Genomic DNA, 19,791 nt, shown 5'->3' on the forward strand with positions numbered 1-19,791 from the left:
TCCATTTTAAGTACATAAGCCAGGGTTTTTTTTAAGTGTGTCCTTAAAAAATGATAGTAATTTAACAGTACAAAATAATGCCTTAATAAGAGGGACATTTTTCTATAGCTTCCTAATAATAGAGAATTTAGTAATGAGCTATTTGTTAATCACATGCCCTTTACCTGTACACTGTGGTAGTTGGAGTATCAACCTTCTCATTCAGGATGCGGCATTTAAATTTATTATACTACAAAGGAAATATGCATATTATTAACATATAAACTAAATAAAAATACTTAGAATCAGGAAAATATATTAAATTTATTGAAGAAAAAAGGTCACAGGGTAAAACTTTATTATTAATTTACCTAACACAGAGGAACACCAAAAAACTAATGGCAAAATGTTTATTTTGTATATTCTCCCTTCATTTCTGCATGGCATGAAGTATTTTATAATAAATATCTACTTAGTGGGTATAGCTATGAAAGGACTAATTTCTCAGTGTCATTTTGACTTCATATCTACAAATATGAAGAGAAATATTTGACAAATTCTTCTCCTGTATTGAGATTTTATTGGACTGTGTTCCTTAAAGCAGCCATAACATATGCATTAATAAGCAAAATACTGAAACCATTTTATAACCCAAATGAACAAATTCCTCACTCTTTGTACAGCATCTGGAATATATTTTTGCTTTTTCTAATATATAATTTTTAAAATGAAACTTATCAATATAAACAAAGAGGTCATAAGAACACATAGACATAGGCAAAGGACAGGAATTGCAGGCTTATGCCTATCTTATATTTTAAAAGAAAAACAATGAGAAACCCAAGGGAAAAAAATAGTAAAAACTGAGATTACATATTTAGTTATTAAAAATAGTTGAATAAAGAAAATGTCCTTACAAAATTAAGTTAAAAAAAACAGTAAATTATTCACTTGCTTCTACCTACCCTGTCTCTCTAACAGAAATAAAAGCTAAGTATCATTCAGGGAAGAATATGTGATCCTTTAGTCCAAAGGATTTAATTTATTTAATTTTACATTGGAAGTTTAACACTTTCAACAACTTTCTTTCCACCAATAGCTCTATAAAGCTATACTGGTGTCAAGGATAGACATTCCTTTCTTAATTATTTCAGGAAATACATGCTGGAGTTAAAAATTCTATTCATCCACTCACTGTCAAATAATCTGAAAAAAAATTCAGATATTAAAGAAACTGGGAGGTTTTTTGTAATAATTGCTAAAGAATTTACATTATTTTTAAATACATGAATTGAAAGCTTTTATATATTAAGAGTGTTTCAATAAATTACCTTAAACATTTCCAAAAGGATTTCTTTTTTGATTTCTAATCTTTCAAAACGTTGCTTCTCTTTCATGATAGTTTTACACATGTTCTCTAATGTTGGAAATTCTGTACTGGATACTCCTCTAAAGAGAAAATAGTATTTTTTTTGTTAAAGTTAACTTTAAGAAGATTACTCTGTTATATTTTGTAAGCACAAAAATTTAGTGGTTTTATCCTTAAAAATTTATGTATGAAAAGTAGACATTTCTTTTTCACAAATGGAAAAAAAAAAGATTCTATGACATTTGTCTATATCCCAGAAATAATTGATGAGAGCACCAAATTATTCTGCTAGCAAAAGTTTTTTTTTTCCTTGTAGCTATAATTTTTTATTCAAGGGAACACTGCTGTCTTGACATATCCAAATGCTCTATTGGCTAAACCGTTAAAATTTCTCACTTCAAAGTCAAATTATAGACACTTTTTATTTAGTATTTTTGATAAGTGAGGTGAAAAGTGAAATAATTTTTTTAAACCCTTATCTTCCGTCTTAGAATCAATACTGTGTATTGGTTCTAAGGCAGAAGAGCTGTAAGGGCTAGGCAATGGGGGTTAAGTAAATTGCCCAGGGTCATACAGCTAGGAAGTCTCTGAGGTCAAATTTGAACCTAAGACCTCCCATCTCTAGGCCTGGTTCTCATACTGAGCCACCTAGCTGCCCCCTGAAATAATTTTTTGATTCTACCCTTATAATTCTAAACCTGTGATCCTAATACTTGAATAAAATATTTCTATTATAATTAAGGCAACATTTGCCAAACTGAAAATATAAAAGATAGGATAATCAATGTAAATCTTATATTAAAAGTAAATTGAAACTGAAATCATTATTAACCTTAAAATACCCATAAATGTACTAATTTCTGTTTTGGTTCTCGTAATTTCCACTTTCTGGAAGGTTTCCATTCTGGTCTTAAACCTGTCTATCTAAATCATCTTTTCAGGCCCTTCTCAATTTTTATTTAAATGAAGTTCTTTGAAGTCTTCACCAATTCCTCTAGACTATATTTATCTTTCCCTTTCCTGAATTACTGCCTAACTAAATTAGGTGTTGATTTGTGTTCTCTACCTGTTTTTCCCCTTCAATAGTCTGCCTATCTTGTCAAATTATGATATTTGATGCTCTCTAAAGGAGTCTTGATGATGAGTGATTAGTTTCCTTCTTAAGGTCAGTAACCAAGAATTGGCTTTCTTTTTATTTTGCACAGTGCCAAGCACAGTACATAGTAGGTTCTGAAGAAAATGTGTGTTCATGTTTATAAACACACATGCTTCATTGTACTTAGGCTAAATTTTCATCATTTCTTTTTATTATACATATGGTTTTAAGAACACAGCATAACTCTCCATCAAAAATTGACCTAAAATAGTTATAGCACTAAATTACTCTTTAAAATTCAAATTGGCATCCCAAATTTAAAACCAGAATTCAGAATTCTTTAATTAATCTAAGAGTAAGCCAAAGATAACTTTATCAAAGACCCACTATATCTAACATGGCATTGAGCACTGAGTTGTTTTTCCAGCACTGGCAATAGATTTAAGCTAATGCACAGCATCTTACTCACTACCCTCCAGACATAACCCTTGTATAAGATAGTTGACCAAAAATAGTGCTGCATGAGGATGGAACAAGATTGAACTGTGTTAATGGGCCAAAAACTTAGAATTAAGCCTATAATGTTGGTTTCAACTATAACTGCTCTAATCAGCTATGTCCATCTATTGCAATTTTTGTTCATAATTCTTTGGAAAGGAATTGAAAAAGTTGCCTCATCTTCCCCTTTGTTCCCATGCCACCTCTATTCCAATGAAACTTTTCTTAGAAGTGAGTTAATGGCTTTTTAATAGAATCGAATGTTCCTTGGCCTCTCTATAGCTTTTGAAACTTGACTAACATCTGACTCGTGATACCCTTTTATTTCTTGGTTTCCAAAGACCCTATGCTTCCCCAGTGTCCTAGATCTCTCTTCATGTTTAATGATCCTGTATCCTTCTCATCCCTTAGGGCGGTCTGTTCTTAGCCCTCTTTTCTTTCTACCCTTTTCATTCACTCCAAAGCACAGCCATCATTTCTTTGGACTTGCCTCAGAAACCTCTTCACCTTGAGAGTTCATCCCTAGAAAACTCACACTGGAAATACTGCCCATCCCTGCAGTCTCTCCTTCTGACTGGTCAGTTCCTTCCAAAACTTTCATTTTAAGGAGGCACAAGTCAAAGACAACTTATTACTCTTCAGACTGCACCTCTGACTCATCTCCACAAACTTTCTTTACCATGTTTCCAAACATGGGTACCTTCTCAGTAAGTCAATCAATAAACCCTTTCCTTCTGTCTTAGAATAAATACTAAGTATTGGCATCAAGGCAGAAGAGTGTAAGGAGTAGGGGACTGGGGGTAAGTGAATTGGCCAATAAGCATTTATTAAACTATATTGCTCAAGCATTGTGCTAGGCTTCTCCTCCCCACCTCCTTCAATTTTTCATCTGTCTTTTATGTGTTGTCTTCTTCCATTCAAATGTGAGCTCCTTGTCAGAATGCAGAGCAAAATATGCTATTTTCACTTTAGTTTATTTGCATTTTTATCTTGGGATTTTGGTTTTCTATGAGTATTCTCTTACAGTAATGAACAATATGGAAATATGGTTTGCATGATAATACATGTATAACCCATATAAAATTGCTTACTACCTCCAGGAAGGGGGAGAGAAGGAAGGGAAGAAAATAATTTGGATAACTTCAAAAAACCATATGTGGAAAATTATTATATGTAATTTGGAAAATAAAATATTTTTTAAAAAGAAAAAAGAATGTGAGCTCCTTGAGTGCAGGGACTGTTTTTCTTTCTGCTTGCATGTTTATTAGTAGCACTTAGCATTGTGCCTGGCACAGAAGCACTTAGTAAATGCTTGTTAACTGACTACATATTCAGGCCCAACCCCTTTCCCAAGTTTTAGTCCTACATCTCCAGTTCCTTTTGTTATCTCAACCTTGATGTTCCACTGGCATCTTAATAACCCAATCTTCCAAGCCTTACCTCATAATATTGTCCTTCTATATATTTCCTACTTCAATCCAAATGCACTACTTAAGGTCCCCTCTATAGACAGCTCCCTAGCACCACAACAATGTACACTGTTTCTCCCGCTCTTAGTTGCATTTCTATTCATTTTACAGCATATCACAAATGCTGCTTTCTTGAGAATTTTTCATTGACTTCCACCCACCCCAAATTCCTTCATTCACAAGTATTTCTTAAGCACTTTCTATGGATCTAGCATTTGGCTATGCTGTTGCTAATAGCCTTTCTCTCCTTGGCTTTCACAAAGCACTCTATTTCTACATCTTGAATGCATTTATATAGTATCTTGTAATATAGTTTTTGCATGTGTGTGTGTGTGTGTGTGTGTATCTTGACTCCCTACCAAACTCTATGCCTCTTAAAGATATCTTTACATTAAACTCATCTTGCCCAATTATCTAGCACAGTGATTTGCACATGGTAAATGTTTAATGTTTCTTTAACTAAAATGAATATCCTCCAAAAATGATGAAAAAAATATTCCTACATTCATCAGAATACTGATATTCAGTATACTCACAGTAAACACTAAATTAATCAAATATTACCTGTCTTCAATGAACATGTCAAAATAAAATCCATTTTCAATAGGTGGGCCATAACACAAGCAGCCTCCATAATAACTTTCCATTGCTTCTCCAAGAATATGAGCACTAGAATGCCAGTATACCTATGGACCATATAAATAAAGTATCCATATCGTTAAAAAAATCCATTAATAAAAATAGATAACATTTATATAGCATATAGCAAATATAATATTTAAGGTCTATGAAGCATTTTACATACATCTTATCTCATATAATCTTCCCCAAAACCCCATAGAGATCCAAAAATTACTTAGTAATGCTCTTCCAATAGTAGGCTAGAATCAGGGTCTTAAATATGGCAGAAGAATAAACACAGATAAAATGCTGACATGGTATCCATAATGGGCCTTAATAAAGGTTCAATAAAAAAAATCAGTTGCCTTTCAGTAATAATGTTCTGTTGCAGAAGAGAACAAGAATTCAGACTTCTGCTCCTATACATGGGGAAAAGAAGCCCTTCTGTATCCTCTCTGGTACTCAGCCCCCTTGATGTCTGCCGTCTAGCACTTATGGCTGAGTTGCTCTTCCTATGGAATCGGATTAAGACCTGAAGCTGTGATTTCAATAATATAAAAAACTTTCTTGTGAGGAAATTCTGTATTAATGCAGGCTAACACTCTTCTCCCAGCCTTGAGAGTTGCCTAGATACCTAGTATTAGCCTACATTAAGCAATCAGTGTTGTTTTAGAAGTAGGGCTTGAAATCCAAGTGTTCCTGGTTCCAAGACGGGTTCTACTATGTAAGGCTATGTATCCAATAGCCAGGGAGTCATTCTCAATCAGTAAATGATACTCTTACAGGGACCATCTCTCTTTTTTATTTTTTTTAAAACCATATCTTTTTTCGTAGATATCAATTTTAAGGCAGAAGAGCAGTAAGGGGTAGGCAATGGGGATTAAGTGATTTAGCTAGGGTCACATAGCTAGGAAGTGTCTGAGGTCACATTTGAACCCAGGACCCCCCATCTTTAGGCCTAGCTCTCTAACTGTGCTACCTAGATGTCCCTGGGATCATATCTTATTTATCCTTGTATTTTCCCCAGAAATTTTCATTTAATAAATGTTTGTTCCTCTTTGCCTTTGTTTCTAAGAATCTTTAGCTTCCTTCAAAAGTTCATCTCAATTGCCCCCTTCTATGGAGGCCTTTCCTGATGCCCTTGATGCCAATTTTTCATCCCCCTAAATTACCTTGTGCTAATTTTATATAAATTTCAATATGTACATGAGGTCAACCTGAGAGAATGTAATGCAGAAGTAATTCATTTTGCCTTCTTATTCCCAACACCTAGTGCTATGTCTGTCACATAAGAAGCACTTACTAAACACCTGCCAATTGATTGGTTTGTTTTATAAGCAAATTAATTAATTAGTACAGAGTCAAGTATAGATAAAATCCCCAACAATTCTCACAGAACATAGAAGAACCGAAGAACTTTATAAGAAACTGAGGCGTAGGAGGAGTCTAATAGTTTTTTTAAGTATAAATTTTGACTCATAATTTTGGTTATATGGAACATTAAAATACATGTATATTATTTGTGTGTTGCATAAATTATAATAATGTCATATATTTACATATATATGCATGCATATAGTAAATTTAGGAACCAATTACACAACTATTAACATTATAAATGAATAGGGAGAGTCCATATATTATTGTTGGGAAAACTTTACAAAACCTGAAACACATGATGTACAACACTATCCTCTCTTATTTTTAGAGGCACATATTTTTACATCTCCAAATGGGAAGTGTTTATGTTTTCTTGGGCATGAGATCACAGCTGTGCAGCACAGTTAAACTTGTAAACCCTTGGGATATTACCAGAAAGTTCAAATCAGTTCAACAACATTAACCATCAAAATTCTTAGACAGTTCTGGCAATGCCATTTGTGAGAAACATGACACATATATTATAATTTATGTAATACACACAAATAATATACATTTTATTGCCCAAGGTTACATAGCTAATAAATGTCAGGAACATTCATCTTCATGAGTTCAAATCTTGCCTTAGGCATTTATTGGCTATGTGACACTGGGCAAGTCACTTAACCCTGTTTGCTTTGGTTCTTCATAAGTAAAAAGGCAATGGAAAGCCCCTCAAGTATCTTTGCCAAGAAAACCCCAAAAGGAGTCATGAAGAGTCAGATATGACTAGTAGTAGTAGTAGTAGTAGTAGTAGTAGTAGTAGTAGTAGTAGTAGTAGTAGTAGTAGTCTCTCGGTAACCAAGGATGACTACTGTCTTTGTGTGTTTTTGTGCACAGACACTTGTGCATGAAGATTTAAGTGGAAAAGTCGATAGAGACAGTCCCACTCTCTGGGTGTTGGAAGCCTGGGTCCAGTGGCATGAAGAGTTGTTACATCTGAAGACTTCCTCAGCTGCATTGAATGGCCGTGTTGTCTTTTGTGCTCCAACACGCCCTGAGCACTCCACTGTGCTTTGCTGCATCGCCATCTCAGCCATTGAACCTTCTTATTGGTTTCTTCCCTCTGTTCCACCGAAGCAGTCTTCACATGCTGGGTGAGCAAAGCCCTAGTTCACCAGGGGTCCACAACCCGATGGCTACCCTCACAAGGTTTGGATGGCCTGTTGAAGCTGTTGCCCGGGGTGTGGCCGCTGCCGCATGCTAGCAGCTACTAGGAGCCACAAGTGAGAGCTGGGTGTCAGGTGGGGGTCAGAGGCTGGAGAGCTGCCCTAGGAGGGCACGACAAGCCCTCCATACCAGAGATATTACCCCTCCCTGAGCACCCCATACACCCCCAGATATGACTGAAAACAACTAAACAATAATGATATGTTGAAAAAGATATCAACACAAGCATAACTGGTAAGAAATAGCTGAATGAACCAAGAAATGTTTAGCCTGTAGAAAAGAAGACTAAGGCAGGACATAATAGTAGTCTTGAAGGAATATCATATAGAAGAGGAAGTGGGCTTAATTCTACTTGGTCTCAGGTCATAAAGTGGAAGTTATAGGGAGGTAAAGTTTAGCTCAGTCTATGGAGATAACTGCTAACAATTACAGCTGCCCCAAAATAGAACAGGCTACGTGGAAGTATATTCCTCTATTTCCTCTTTAAAATACAAAATTAGGGAAGGTGCTGAATCTTCCATCTACAGTAGAGAGCTAATTGTAGGTATATTTCACTCTTCATGCTAGATGCCCTCTGAGATTAGTCAATTAAGTTCCTCTAAAGGAATTTTTTATAATAAATTTGTTTTTTAAACAAATCTTGAAATTAATTTTCTAAAATAAGGAATGCTTTAATAGGGTAACTAATAAAGCCTTAGTTAAATAGTTCTGCACATTTGGATTTTGTATAATGGCTTTCCTTAAAACATAGGATGCGGGTACAATGTCGTCATCAATGGGCATTCCACAAATGTTCATTTATTGACTGGCATTTAAAGTCATGTTTTGCTGGCGGTGAGTCATGGGAATACTATAAACACACCCAAGAACAAAAATGCTCTGTTAACATAATCAAAGAGACATTATGTTCATAAGAAGGGGGGAAAGTATAAGATGTAAATAAGCATCTATGAAAAGCTCTGGAATTAAATGGATCTCAATTTAATCCTTGTTCCACAAGGGAAAATTAAGCAGGAACTGATCAGTCTACAAAAAAGGTTCAACAGCTTTTTGGGAGGAAAAAAATGCTTGAAAGAAGAATGAAGAACTTTTTTCCAAGGTTTCTATTTTATATCTCTCACATTTCTAAACATTATAATAAGACCTAGTTGGTTCTCTATAATGATATTTCATTTATCTAAATTTTTAGCAAAACAAATAAACAAAATTCTAAATTTAGACATAATCATAAAACCTTTTAAAATTTGTCATTAAATTTAAAATGGATAAATTATCTAAATATAAAAAGTCACATAAATTTTTGATGGAAATCTATATTTTATGATGATCCACATGGGCAGAATAATGACTAGTTATAAGAGAGGTGTGGATTTTAAAATTAATATACAATAGCTAAAGTATATTTTAAAGGTTTTATTAATAATAACTAAAGTTAAAAAAAAAACTACTTAAACCACCCATCCCACTCTGGAAAGAAGACAGGAAGAGGGTGGAGCTATAGAACTTCTAAAACAATAACTGGAGTCACAGGAAAAAGGGAAAAGGATTATAGGTAATACAGAAAGGAATTTTTGGGTAATGTAGTTTTAGGGGTTCAAAAATTTCCAACTATACAGAAGAGATCACAAAAATCAAAATATATAATCACTGTGACATAAACTTAAAAAACCTTTGTACAAATAAAATCAGATAAAATCAAAAGAAAATAAATCAATGAAAGGAAATTTCCATTTTATGTCTTGGATAAAAGTCCAATATCCAAATCCTATAGGAAATTGACACAAATAACATAAAATTAAAGTCATTCACCAAAATTTAGTCAAATGACATGAACAATTTCAAAAGAATTTTTTAAAAATCAATAACCTTCTTAAAAATGCTCAAGATCACTAATGATCAGAGAATTCTAAGCTAACACAAGCCTTAGGTCTCATATTATCTTATAGTTATTAAGGTAGTAATGCATGACAAAAGATAAAAAAATTTATTGATGGATAAACTGTGGGGGAAATAGTATTGCCAATTTTATACTGGTGAAGCTGGCTTATCCCTATTGGGAAGGATAAAGTTATGCAAAAAAATTTATCAATTCCTTCACAGAAATTTCACTTACTGGAATGAAGTGGAATTACTTGGGATTATATTGCCAAAATAGTTATTGTCAGCAAGAAAAGATGCTTAATTTACAGAAATATTCATGGTGGCATTATTTGTGATAACAAGAAGATAGAAACAAAATATAGATCCACCAATTGGAGAATGGCTGAATAAATTATATTTATTACATCTAATTTAAATTAAATTTAAATGTTAAATTATGAGTATCAGAAAATACTACTGTTCCATAAAGAATGATAAATATAAAGATTTCAGAGAAATTAGAAAAGTTTTAATGCACAATGACAGCATAAATAAAGTCAATTTGGAAGTAATAAAACTATGGTCAAATGAAATAGTTAATATTAGTATCATTCTGCCAATGTTAAAGGATTCTTACCTCCTTTATACTAATAATTGATTAATTTTTTTGAGAAATGTGCTTTGTAGGAAGGATTGTTTCGAGGGACATCTGTTGGAAAGTGTCTTTTTGAAAAAAATGTATTAACCAATTAATTTTAATAAAAATGTTATGTAATTAAAAGAGTTTTGTAAAAAGGGATATAGAAAAAATATTTAAAAAAAGAAAAATGCAAGCCTTTTAAAAACACTTTCTGAGAGAGTTTATCTCAAAGGCAGTTTATAAAGTTGTGAGTAAAAGAGCTAATGAGGAAATTAGTAGAGTTATTTCAAATAACACTTACTAGCAATTTATATTAAAAATTGATTTGAGGAAAGATGTTTAGTTCCTTGAAAATAAAGTGGAAATTTGCTTCAACTTTAACATAAATGATTGATTAATTTGTTTATCCAGTAACTAAATATTTACTAAGAGTCAGCTAGGCATAAGGTACTATGCTTGACAGCATAAGTATCTTATATTCATTATAGATACCTTACAAAGTGCATTCTATTTTTCTTTCTGTTTCTGATACACAGAAGTTAAGGGAGGAGTTATCTTTGGGGGGAGAGAGTAGGGAAGAGCCAGGAACTCTGAATGAACAGAACTTCATGCTTAACTTTACAAATAGTAACTGCACAATTTTAATTTTGATAGCTGAATGACATTTAATATAAAGTATATATAGATGGCAGTTGTATGTAGATTCACAGACTTTTGATACCAAACTTCACTAAAGTAGAAGATTCATTGACAAGCCCCTAAAGAATTCTGACTCGAAGAAGTATTAGAGATATATCAAAGAGGATCCTAATCAAAGTCTGGTGAAAAGATCATTACTGAAATAATCTGATAACTACTAAGAATTCATGATACAGATGCCAAATTAAACTTTAAATTTTTAATTAAAATTTCAAATATAATTTTAAATATCTTTAATAATTAAAATATATTAATTATAATTTTCATTTTTAAAATGTATGTGAAATTTTGTAATCTGATTTTCAAATAAGGCATTAACCTTATAATTTAGACTATGTGATTGATGGCATTTACCATTACATATCCTGATTGAAGGTTTTGAAGACTACATAAAATCCATAAAATCCTTAGAGTTGAAACTATAAACCTAGTTATAATGTTACAATAAATAAATCTACATAAATGCATAGTAACTGCTTTGACTTTTCTATTCCAGCATTTAACCAGAAAAAATATCAAGGAATATTTTAGTTTTTATTTTTTTAAGTAATCATATGTACATTCAATTATATAAGATAAAACATGCGATATAATTATTTTTCTTTTCTGTTAAAAAATTTTATTTCTAACTAGCAATATTTTTATACTTTAGTATTCTGTATTCCTCTGGATATATGATTATAATGAACTATAATTCATTATCTAAATAATATAAATTCACTATATGTAAACAAATAAATTCTTTATATAAATGTTATAATGAATTGAGCAATTTTGATAACTTATGTTGTATATGACATTATATTATCATAGTTCATTGTGCCAAAGATTTAGAGATGGAAGAGACCTTAAAGGCTATCCACTCCAATCTCATCCCCTCTAACATTTTATAGATGAAGCCTGAAGAATAGAAAGGTTAAATGATAACATGGGTCATATAGCTACTCAATTTCTATGATAGGATTTGATCCTAGGTCTTCTTGATTACAAGTCTAGAATATCCTGCCTCCTAAAATTTATTAAATTATACATATTTATTTGTTCAGTATGCAGTAAGTTCCCACTTTATGTAAATTATGAAAACTCATGTTTACATAAAGAATTATGAAAGATATTTGCATTCCAAAGAAGTATCTATGTTAACAGTAATGTACAAGTACTGTGCTCTCCTTCACTGCTGCTGCTAGGCCCATGGCTTTGTGGCCTCCCCCTGTCCCCAGCCAAAAAAAAGAAAAAAACTTGTCAAAGTGAAAGCAGAAGAATGGAGCGTATAAAAAGCCCATCTGCAATACTGTCCGATGGAGGGCTTGGCATAAGATCTCCAGTGCAAGGGATAAAACTTTTATCTCGATAGTCTGGAATGTATGTCTTCCATTTATCCATTCTCATCAATATGTATCTGTCCCTGGCCTGAGTGCTCTTGCTTCTGTTCCCAGTCCAATGTGTCCCTGAACCATGTGCCAGCCTCTTCCCTCCAAAGGCTCTCCATGTCCCACATAAGCAGGCAAGTTACATAAAAATCGCTTTATGTAGAATTCTGCAAAACCATCCACTTACATAAAAGAAGTCTGTGCCTATATTGAACATCCATTACAAATTTTAGCTCTCAGAGAAGAGGTGCCAAACACATAGTTCATAAAACTCCTGAAGGGCTGTGGCTGAACCAAATTAAAAGGTAATTGGGAAATGATTAACCAAAAAAAAAAAACCCACCACAATATACAATATGTTAATTTGTTATTTTCTAAGTTAATATGAGACTCATATAAATCTGTATCTATTTTTTGTGACACACAAAAACACATTTCTCTCTAGATTTCAATGAATTGCTTTTTATATAATAGTGAATTTAATTTAAGTGAAATTTAGAAATCAGGTCTTAAAACATACTTACTGCCTGAGCTTCCTCATTATCAAACCTAAGTAATTCTAATGTAGAATCTTCTTCCAATGGGCGATCCAAATCCCATAATTCATCATTTACTTTGGCTATTACTGTGTTATCAGCCAGTCCTTGACTAATGAAAAAAAAATAATTTTTGAAATTAATTATACTCTACTAGACAGTGTTATCTGTAACAAAATTAAAACAAATGACATTATAAAAGTACATGCTGCAAATATACATGTGCATAAATATATATGTATATATGTAAAAGTAAAATGACTATTTAAACAAATATGTCAGTTCACACATAGACATACATTCAAATTGGTCTTGTCCCCTTCAAATTGTTCTCTCTCCAGGTTATCTCTCTCAGTATTGTCTGTCATTAGAAAATATTTGGAATTCCTCTTTTGGGCCTACCAAATTCTTTTGTATATCTCAAAGATGGTATATTTTTGCCTTTTTAAGGTAAAAAGGATTTTGGAGAATGGTCAAAAGTCATTTTGAACCAAGTCTGAGTAGTAGATAATCAGCCTAGGTAATACTGTTTTTGGCTTTTAAAAAATCAAATCAAGCATGACTAAAAAATAATGGAATCATTTTTTCCTGATTTTCCAAAAGAAGAATTTCAAAAACATTTAGAGCAATGTTAACAACCTTGGAAAAAGTAAATAGCATCCCAATGTGACTATTCTGAAGGATACCATTCATTGACTGAATAAGATCCTGTGTGTTTATTTTTAAAAATCAATTTGATTACTTTTAAAGTTAGACATACTCACAAAATAACCTTTATGTTGTTATACCTGAGGGATACAGGATATGAAATAATTAAGAATAAGTGTTAACATAATAACATTTTTTCAAAGAGATTTTGAAGATGGAAAATGTTGAAATCTTTTTTTTAACTTATACTTTATGTGCATGACAATTCATCATATATAATCATTATTCAAACGTTTAAAAATTATTTGTACAATATTAATCAATTAATGTGTCTATTTTTCAGAAGAGTTAAAGTGATTATTATTACTCACTGAAAAAGACTCAAATATGTAGAAAGATAAGGTAGATAGAAATATACACACACATATATCTACTCACCTTAAATTCCATAATAATGCTTTTTATTTTATAGAATCATAGCTCTAATGCAGGAAGGAATATCAGAGGATGTCTAATCCAAGTCTCCTACTTTTATAGTGAGGAGATTAAGGTCTGGGGAGATTCAGAAGGTTACTCCCAAAGTCAAATAGATTAAATACATAAAAGTTGGATTTGAATCTAGTTCTGACTCCTTCTGTGCCAAACTACCTCCTAAATGTATAGTATTTCATACTTTTCTAAATGTTTTCACATACACTTTCCTGTTTAATCCTTGAAATAGCCATCTGAAATGGGAAGCATATATCATCCCCATTTTATAGATAGTACACTGGTGCATGGAGATTTGGTGATTTGCCAATGATCACATAATTAGTGATGGAGCTGAGATCAGAAGTCAGGTTTACTGAATTCTAGTCTAGAATCCCCCTCCCACACCCCTAAAAATTCATATGTGTGCATAGGGGAATACATATATATACATCACGAAAATTACTTGCTTTTAAAAGAGATAAAAAACTTTATAAAAACTCAAATACAACAAGTCATGGAAAGAGTAATCTTTTTTCTGCTCTCTTTGATAAACTTCTATATTAATTATGACTAGAAAACTGGGTAATTGGAGATGAAAAGGGATTATATTCCGAGTTATGCATTTTCTGAATTAAAATGGCATTCCTAGTAAGTTCAAAGGCCATATTAGGGAGGAACCTATTTTCCATTGATTTATTTTTTTCAATCAAAGAAAATGGCATTCTCAGAAACAAAATGCTATCATCAGCCTTTTGCTTAATTACTTAATACTCATGATCTTCTTTATACTACAATTTACCTAATTCCAGCAGCCACTTGATATGGTGTTGTTTTCCAAGACTCCCCTTCAACTATTTTTCCATCAATCAGCATTATTTTGATCAATTTGCTCTCGTTTGCTGCTCTATATGCAAGCAAGGTGTCATGCTCTCTCTTCAATGTTTCATAAAGCATCAGTCTATCTTCTATGAAGTTTGGCCCACTATATAACTGTAAATCATTACAAGACAATGACATGAACACAAAGCCAACCTTATGTCTTCTTATTCCCATAGGTAGACCCTTGGTTGTAGTCAAGCCTAACTCTTTCCTGCCCCCAACTTTCCCATTTTCCATGCATTTTCCCTCTTGCTTGTCCTTCTCCTGAACTCTCTACCTCCTTTCTACCTATACAAATCCTATTTATCTTTAAATAGCACAGCCAAAATTCTGTCTTTTCTGTAAACCTCTCCCTGACAATTACCAACCATTGATCTCTTTCTTTAAGCACTTAGTACTATATAAGTTAGAACATATATATAAGGTGCCCCAAAAGTCTATCTGCAATTTTATGCCATTAAAGCTTACAAATTGCACTCTGACTTTCGATAATATACCCTATACTATCTGATACTGTTCCTATTAGGCTTAGTTCTTTAGATTGTAATTTCTTGGGACCAAGAACAGTGTTCTTCATGTTGTCCTTGTTTATTTAGTATTTAGCACAGTGAGTTGTAAATAATAGGCACATAATAAATGCTTCTTACATGGAATGGTCATACAAGGCTCAACAAATACTATTTAATTGGCTGAATTATATAAAGGAAGAACAACTATTTCAATTTGAGACAGCTGCTTACATAAGTTTCAAATACAGCTCCAATAACCAAATATCTGCCCTCAAAAAGACCTGCCTAAGTTCTGAAAGATATTCCACAAAGAGCTGGCCTCCAGATTAATTTTTCAACCAAACATCACTAATTGTTAGGGGGGGTTATGATATACCTCAGTGAAAGGTGTACCTACACAGATAAAATTACCGATGGTTAAAGCAAGATATAACTGATACCTTATTGAATTTAAGATATATTTTAAAATGTGTCTAAATTTTGCATAGTTCTACATACCAAATTATCACAAATTATTTAATTCATGGTACTTGAATAAGTCAAATTTTATCTCAAAATATTAAAAATCAGAGGTAGCCCTTTCTACTATAGCCTTATTAATAAACCTGCTTACCTCACTCTTAAGGCCATTTACAATTTCATTTTCTTTTTTCTTCTCCTTTTTATTTTTACTCTGAACATCCTTTTGGTTTGTGATAGAAGGAAGCTAAAAGACAGAATGTTAAAAAAACCATTTATACAGATGACAAAAGACAAGATTAAATATTAGGTAATTGAGACACCTGAGGGAAGGCAATAACTATCCTACATAAATATAAGGTATTTATCTCTTTATTATTACTAATAGTTCCTAGGGGTGGTACCAAACAACAATTCCATGCTCTAGAAATATCTCTGCTACTTATGCTGAACCTCTTCAACTGACTGGCTGAGAAAGAGTGCCCAAACCAACCTTACTCAATCACAAACTTGATGTATATACTTTAGTTCAATCAACATAAATTTCTTTGGACTTTGGAGTTTTTTCATCCTTGGAAAAATAGCCACTTATGTCACTGGAAAATGTTTATAAAGTTGCCCCTCATAAACACTGGATATTTTTCATCTATGATCATATTCAGAGGCTGCCCTACTACTTGATAGAAAGGGAAGGGCACTCCACACAGAAAGTACCCAAAGAATAATCAGTTTGCGAAATAAATAGCATATCTGAAAATCCTTTCCTTCCACCCTGCCTTTACCTGTGCTGCAAAGGGAATGAGGACTCCTTCAGCCCTTAATCATTGCTGGTGATTCCTATGGCCTCAGTCAGGCCAAAGGTACAACCGGACAGAGACTAAGAAGTAAGAATCATGGAGTTTGGGGATTTTATCTGCGTAGCCAGCAAAGAAAACATCAGAACACTGAGAACAACTGAACAATCCACCAAAAATGCAAAAGAAACACTTTGGCATTTTTCAGGCAAACAAAACTGATGTTTTTCCTACTATATCTGAGAGGGGTTTGGTAGAGGTAGAAAAACAAACAAAACCATTTTACTATGAAATTCAACATGTGCATTTCTCATTGCAATTTAAATCTGTGCTATAAATCATAAAATAAAGATTTTTAAAGCCTACCTTTTTAAGGAACCTGTGTACTTGTTCCTAATTTTATTCAATAACAAGCCAATGTCACAAACATTTATTAAGTATTGTGGAAGAGAGAAATGGGGAAAGCCTGCAACAAGACAGGAATAGCTGGGACTGATGACCTGTCATTCAAAGGAGAGCATTCTGTTTGGAATGTGACCGGGAGAAGCAGTTGGAGGAAGGGGAGGAGACCAACTGAAGTCTGAACTCTTGGTTTGGGAGACAGAAAGGTATGTGTGATCCCTTTTGGCTTGGAAGACAGAAGAGGTCTGATGCCTCTTGGCTTTTGAAGACTAACACCTGAAGGTTGCCTTTTGGCTTGGAAGACAGAAGAAAGAAGAACAAAAGTCCAGCTCTCTCTGATTTGCTCTGTTGTGATAGTGACTGAACTTCCAGACCTATCAGCCATTTTCCAAATTGAACTACATCCCACCATCCTTCAAACTAAGACTAATTCTAGTATTAGGAAATCCCAAACCCTCTTTCCCTCCATTTCTTAGATTTCCATCTTTCCCAATAAACTCCTTATTTAATTTGGAGAAGAGAAAGAGTATTTTATTTGAGACATCATAAACTCACCCAGAATTGATTTAAGAGACTAAAAGAAGATCAACAGGAAGGGGGAGGGAAGAAGGGAGGTTGAATGGAGGAAGAAAGGAGGAAGGGAGAAAGGAAGATTAACAGGACTAATCTTAGTTATCATTTACCATTCAAAATAGTCCCTTATTACAATTTGGCACACAGACTGACTGAATTCACAATTCCTGAAGACAAAAATGTTTAAGCAAGTGATCTGTGGGGTAGTACTGGCAGCTATTGCAGGATATTGGATTTACAGTATCCTGTATAGTACAATGACAAATATGATTGTTGATTCTGTGGAATATATAACCAACACTACAATGTTCATACTCAATATACCATTTCAAAAAGAAACCATTCTCTGGCAAATTCTGACACAGATCTACATCATTTCAATGGCTGCAATACAAACTGTGACCTACCTTAAAAACATTTACAGATGTATACTTCCTAAAATTACAGCACAAATCATGGTAGTGGATACCAATTTGGAGACACTAGTTAAGAACATGTTTGAAGAATTCGTGAAGGCAAAAGGGCTAGATCAGATAAAGGATAAGGGAAATGGCCAGGCAGACAATGCACCTAAGGATAAAGAAAGAAAGGCCAAGAAAACAAAGTCTGGTGCACAGGGCAATGACAATGGCAAATAATGAGGCTGAGAAAATCTTTCCACTTAAAGACATTACCAATATATCTAATACAGTTGGTGTGTTGCATTCAAAGGTTCATAGGCAATTTACTACTCAGGAATTAGATTCCATGAAGAAAAGGTTCCCACAGTTTATCAACAAGCCCCATAGATAGTCACTTATTACAGTACCTGATACCTCTAAGGCTCTGTGCTAGGCACTGAGGATGCAAAGTCAAAGAGAAAGCAGTCCCTATATACAGGGAATTTACATTCTACTAAACATATGCAACACATGTGCAGAAAGTTAATAAAAGTAATCTATGGAGGGCAGTATGCTAACACAAAGACTTCATAAAGGTCATGTCTGAGCTGAGCCTTGAAGGAAGGTGATGATTTTAAGAGGTAGATGGGAAGAGAAAGTATACTCTAGGGAAGAGGGATTTGAGGGATTTCCTCAAATGCCATGCTGAGGTCAAAAGACCACCAAAAATTCACTTTGGCTGGAACATGGAGTGCATCATGGAGAAGAATGTAAAATCAAGCTGGAAAGGTTGACGGGAGCTAGATTATGGATGGCCTTAAATGACAGGCTACATAATATCTTATTTTATAGGCAATTGGGAGCTATCAAAGGCTTTTTAGCAGAGGAGCGACATAGTCAAACCTGTCTCTAAATAATATTTTAGCAGCTGTGTGGAGAACAAATAGGACCAGAAACAGGTGGACAGCATTATAGGCAAGGAAAATAGTACAGATGTAAGACAAAGAGTCTGAATTAGGGTTGTGGCCCAGTGAGTACAGAGGTGTCAGATATAAGATATGACACAGAGAATTGACAGCTCTTGGTAACTGATGGAATGTAGAAGATGAGAGAGGGAAAAGTCAAGCATGACTCCAAAATTATGAATCTAAGTTGACTAAAGAGATGACAAAAAAGGGACATTTGGCAGAGTAGTGGGATTAGGGAGATAAACAGTGAGTTCAATTTTGGACACATTGAATTTGAAATGTCTGTGGGCAAAAGAGGATATCCATGAAGCAACCAGTGAAACCAGAAATAGAAAGAATAAATTATATTGTTTAAATTATATTATATTTAATAATTATATTGAAGCAAATTTAGCTCCTCTTCATTATTGCCAGCAACCCAAGTGATTTGTGGATGTGGACATTGATGAAACTCCTGGCAAAAATGTGGGAGAACATCTAGCTCATCATATAATTTTATCAAGAACCAAGTGAGTTTTAAGTGATGGCCATGCAGACTCTAGAGAGATGTAAAAGTGCTCTCTACTCTTACAAAATATTTATTTCAGGAGTTGACACATATATGCACATACAAAAATATATATGTATGTATACATAAGTATAGAAATACACATCTGTTTACACCTCATATATCATGAGAACAGGGGGTTTTATGTCTTGAAGTCCATATCTGTAAAGTGCTTAGCACAGTGAGAGCAGCTTAAAATGCTTGTTCCTTCCTTCCTTTGTCAATCTGGTAAAGCCTATGGATCCATTCAATGCTCAAAATAGGAATTTTGTACACAGCCTGTACATAGGAATACAAAGAAAATCAATTATTTTCAAAAACAAGTTCATAAACAGTAAACAAACTCTGTCCTAGGTAAGAATAATAAGGTCAGCCTACATTTCTTCTGGGACAGAACAAACTCTTCAACCAGGCATTTAAATCCTTCTTGAATCT

The 19,791-nt window shown here is 33.5% G+C and overlaps 1 protein-coding gene across 2 annotated transcripts in view; it reads right to left on the minus strand.

Annotated features, from left to right (window-relative positions):
• The window catches only part of TARS3 (threonyl-tRNA synthetase 3), a 48,279-nt gene that overhangs the window by 25,739 nt on the left and 2,749 nt on the right, over positions 1–19,791 (minus strand). For both annotated transcript variants that reach the window (XR_008914041.1, XM_007479474.2), the window contains exons 2-7: positions 15,847–15,939; positions 14,645–14,835; positions 12,715–12,838; positions 4,976–5,097; positions 1,311–1,428; positions 165–229 (exon numbers count right to left, since the gene is read on the minus strand). Coding sequence is in view for 1 of the 2 variants with exons in the window: in XM_007479474.2 (XP_007479536.1) it covers positions 165–229; positions 1,311–1,428; positions 4,976–5,097; positions 12,715–12,838; positions 14,645–14,835; positions 15,847–15,939 (713 nt within the window). In the remaining variant the exon portion in view is untranslated. The remainder of the gene's footprint in view (positions 1–164; positions 230–1,310; positions 1,429–4,975; positions 5,098–12,714; positions 12,839–14,644; positions 14,836–15,846; positions 15,940–19,791) is intronic.

The sequence above is a fragment of the Monodelphis domestica genome, chromosome 1 (assembly GCF_027887165.1).
Source record: "Monodelphis domestica isolate mMonDom1 chromosome 1, mMonDom1.pri, whole genome shotgun sequence".
Classification (NCBI taxonomy): Eukaryota; Metazoa; Chordata; class Mammalia; order Didelphimorphia; family Didelphidae; genus Monodelphis; species Monodelphis domestica.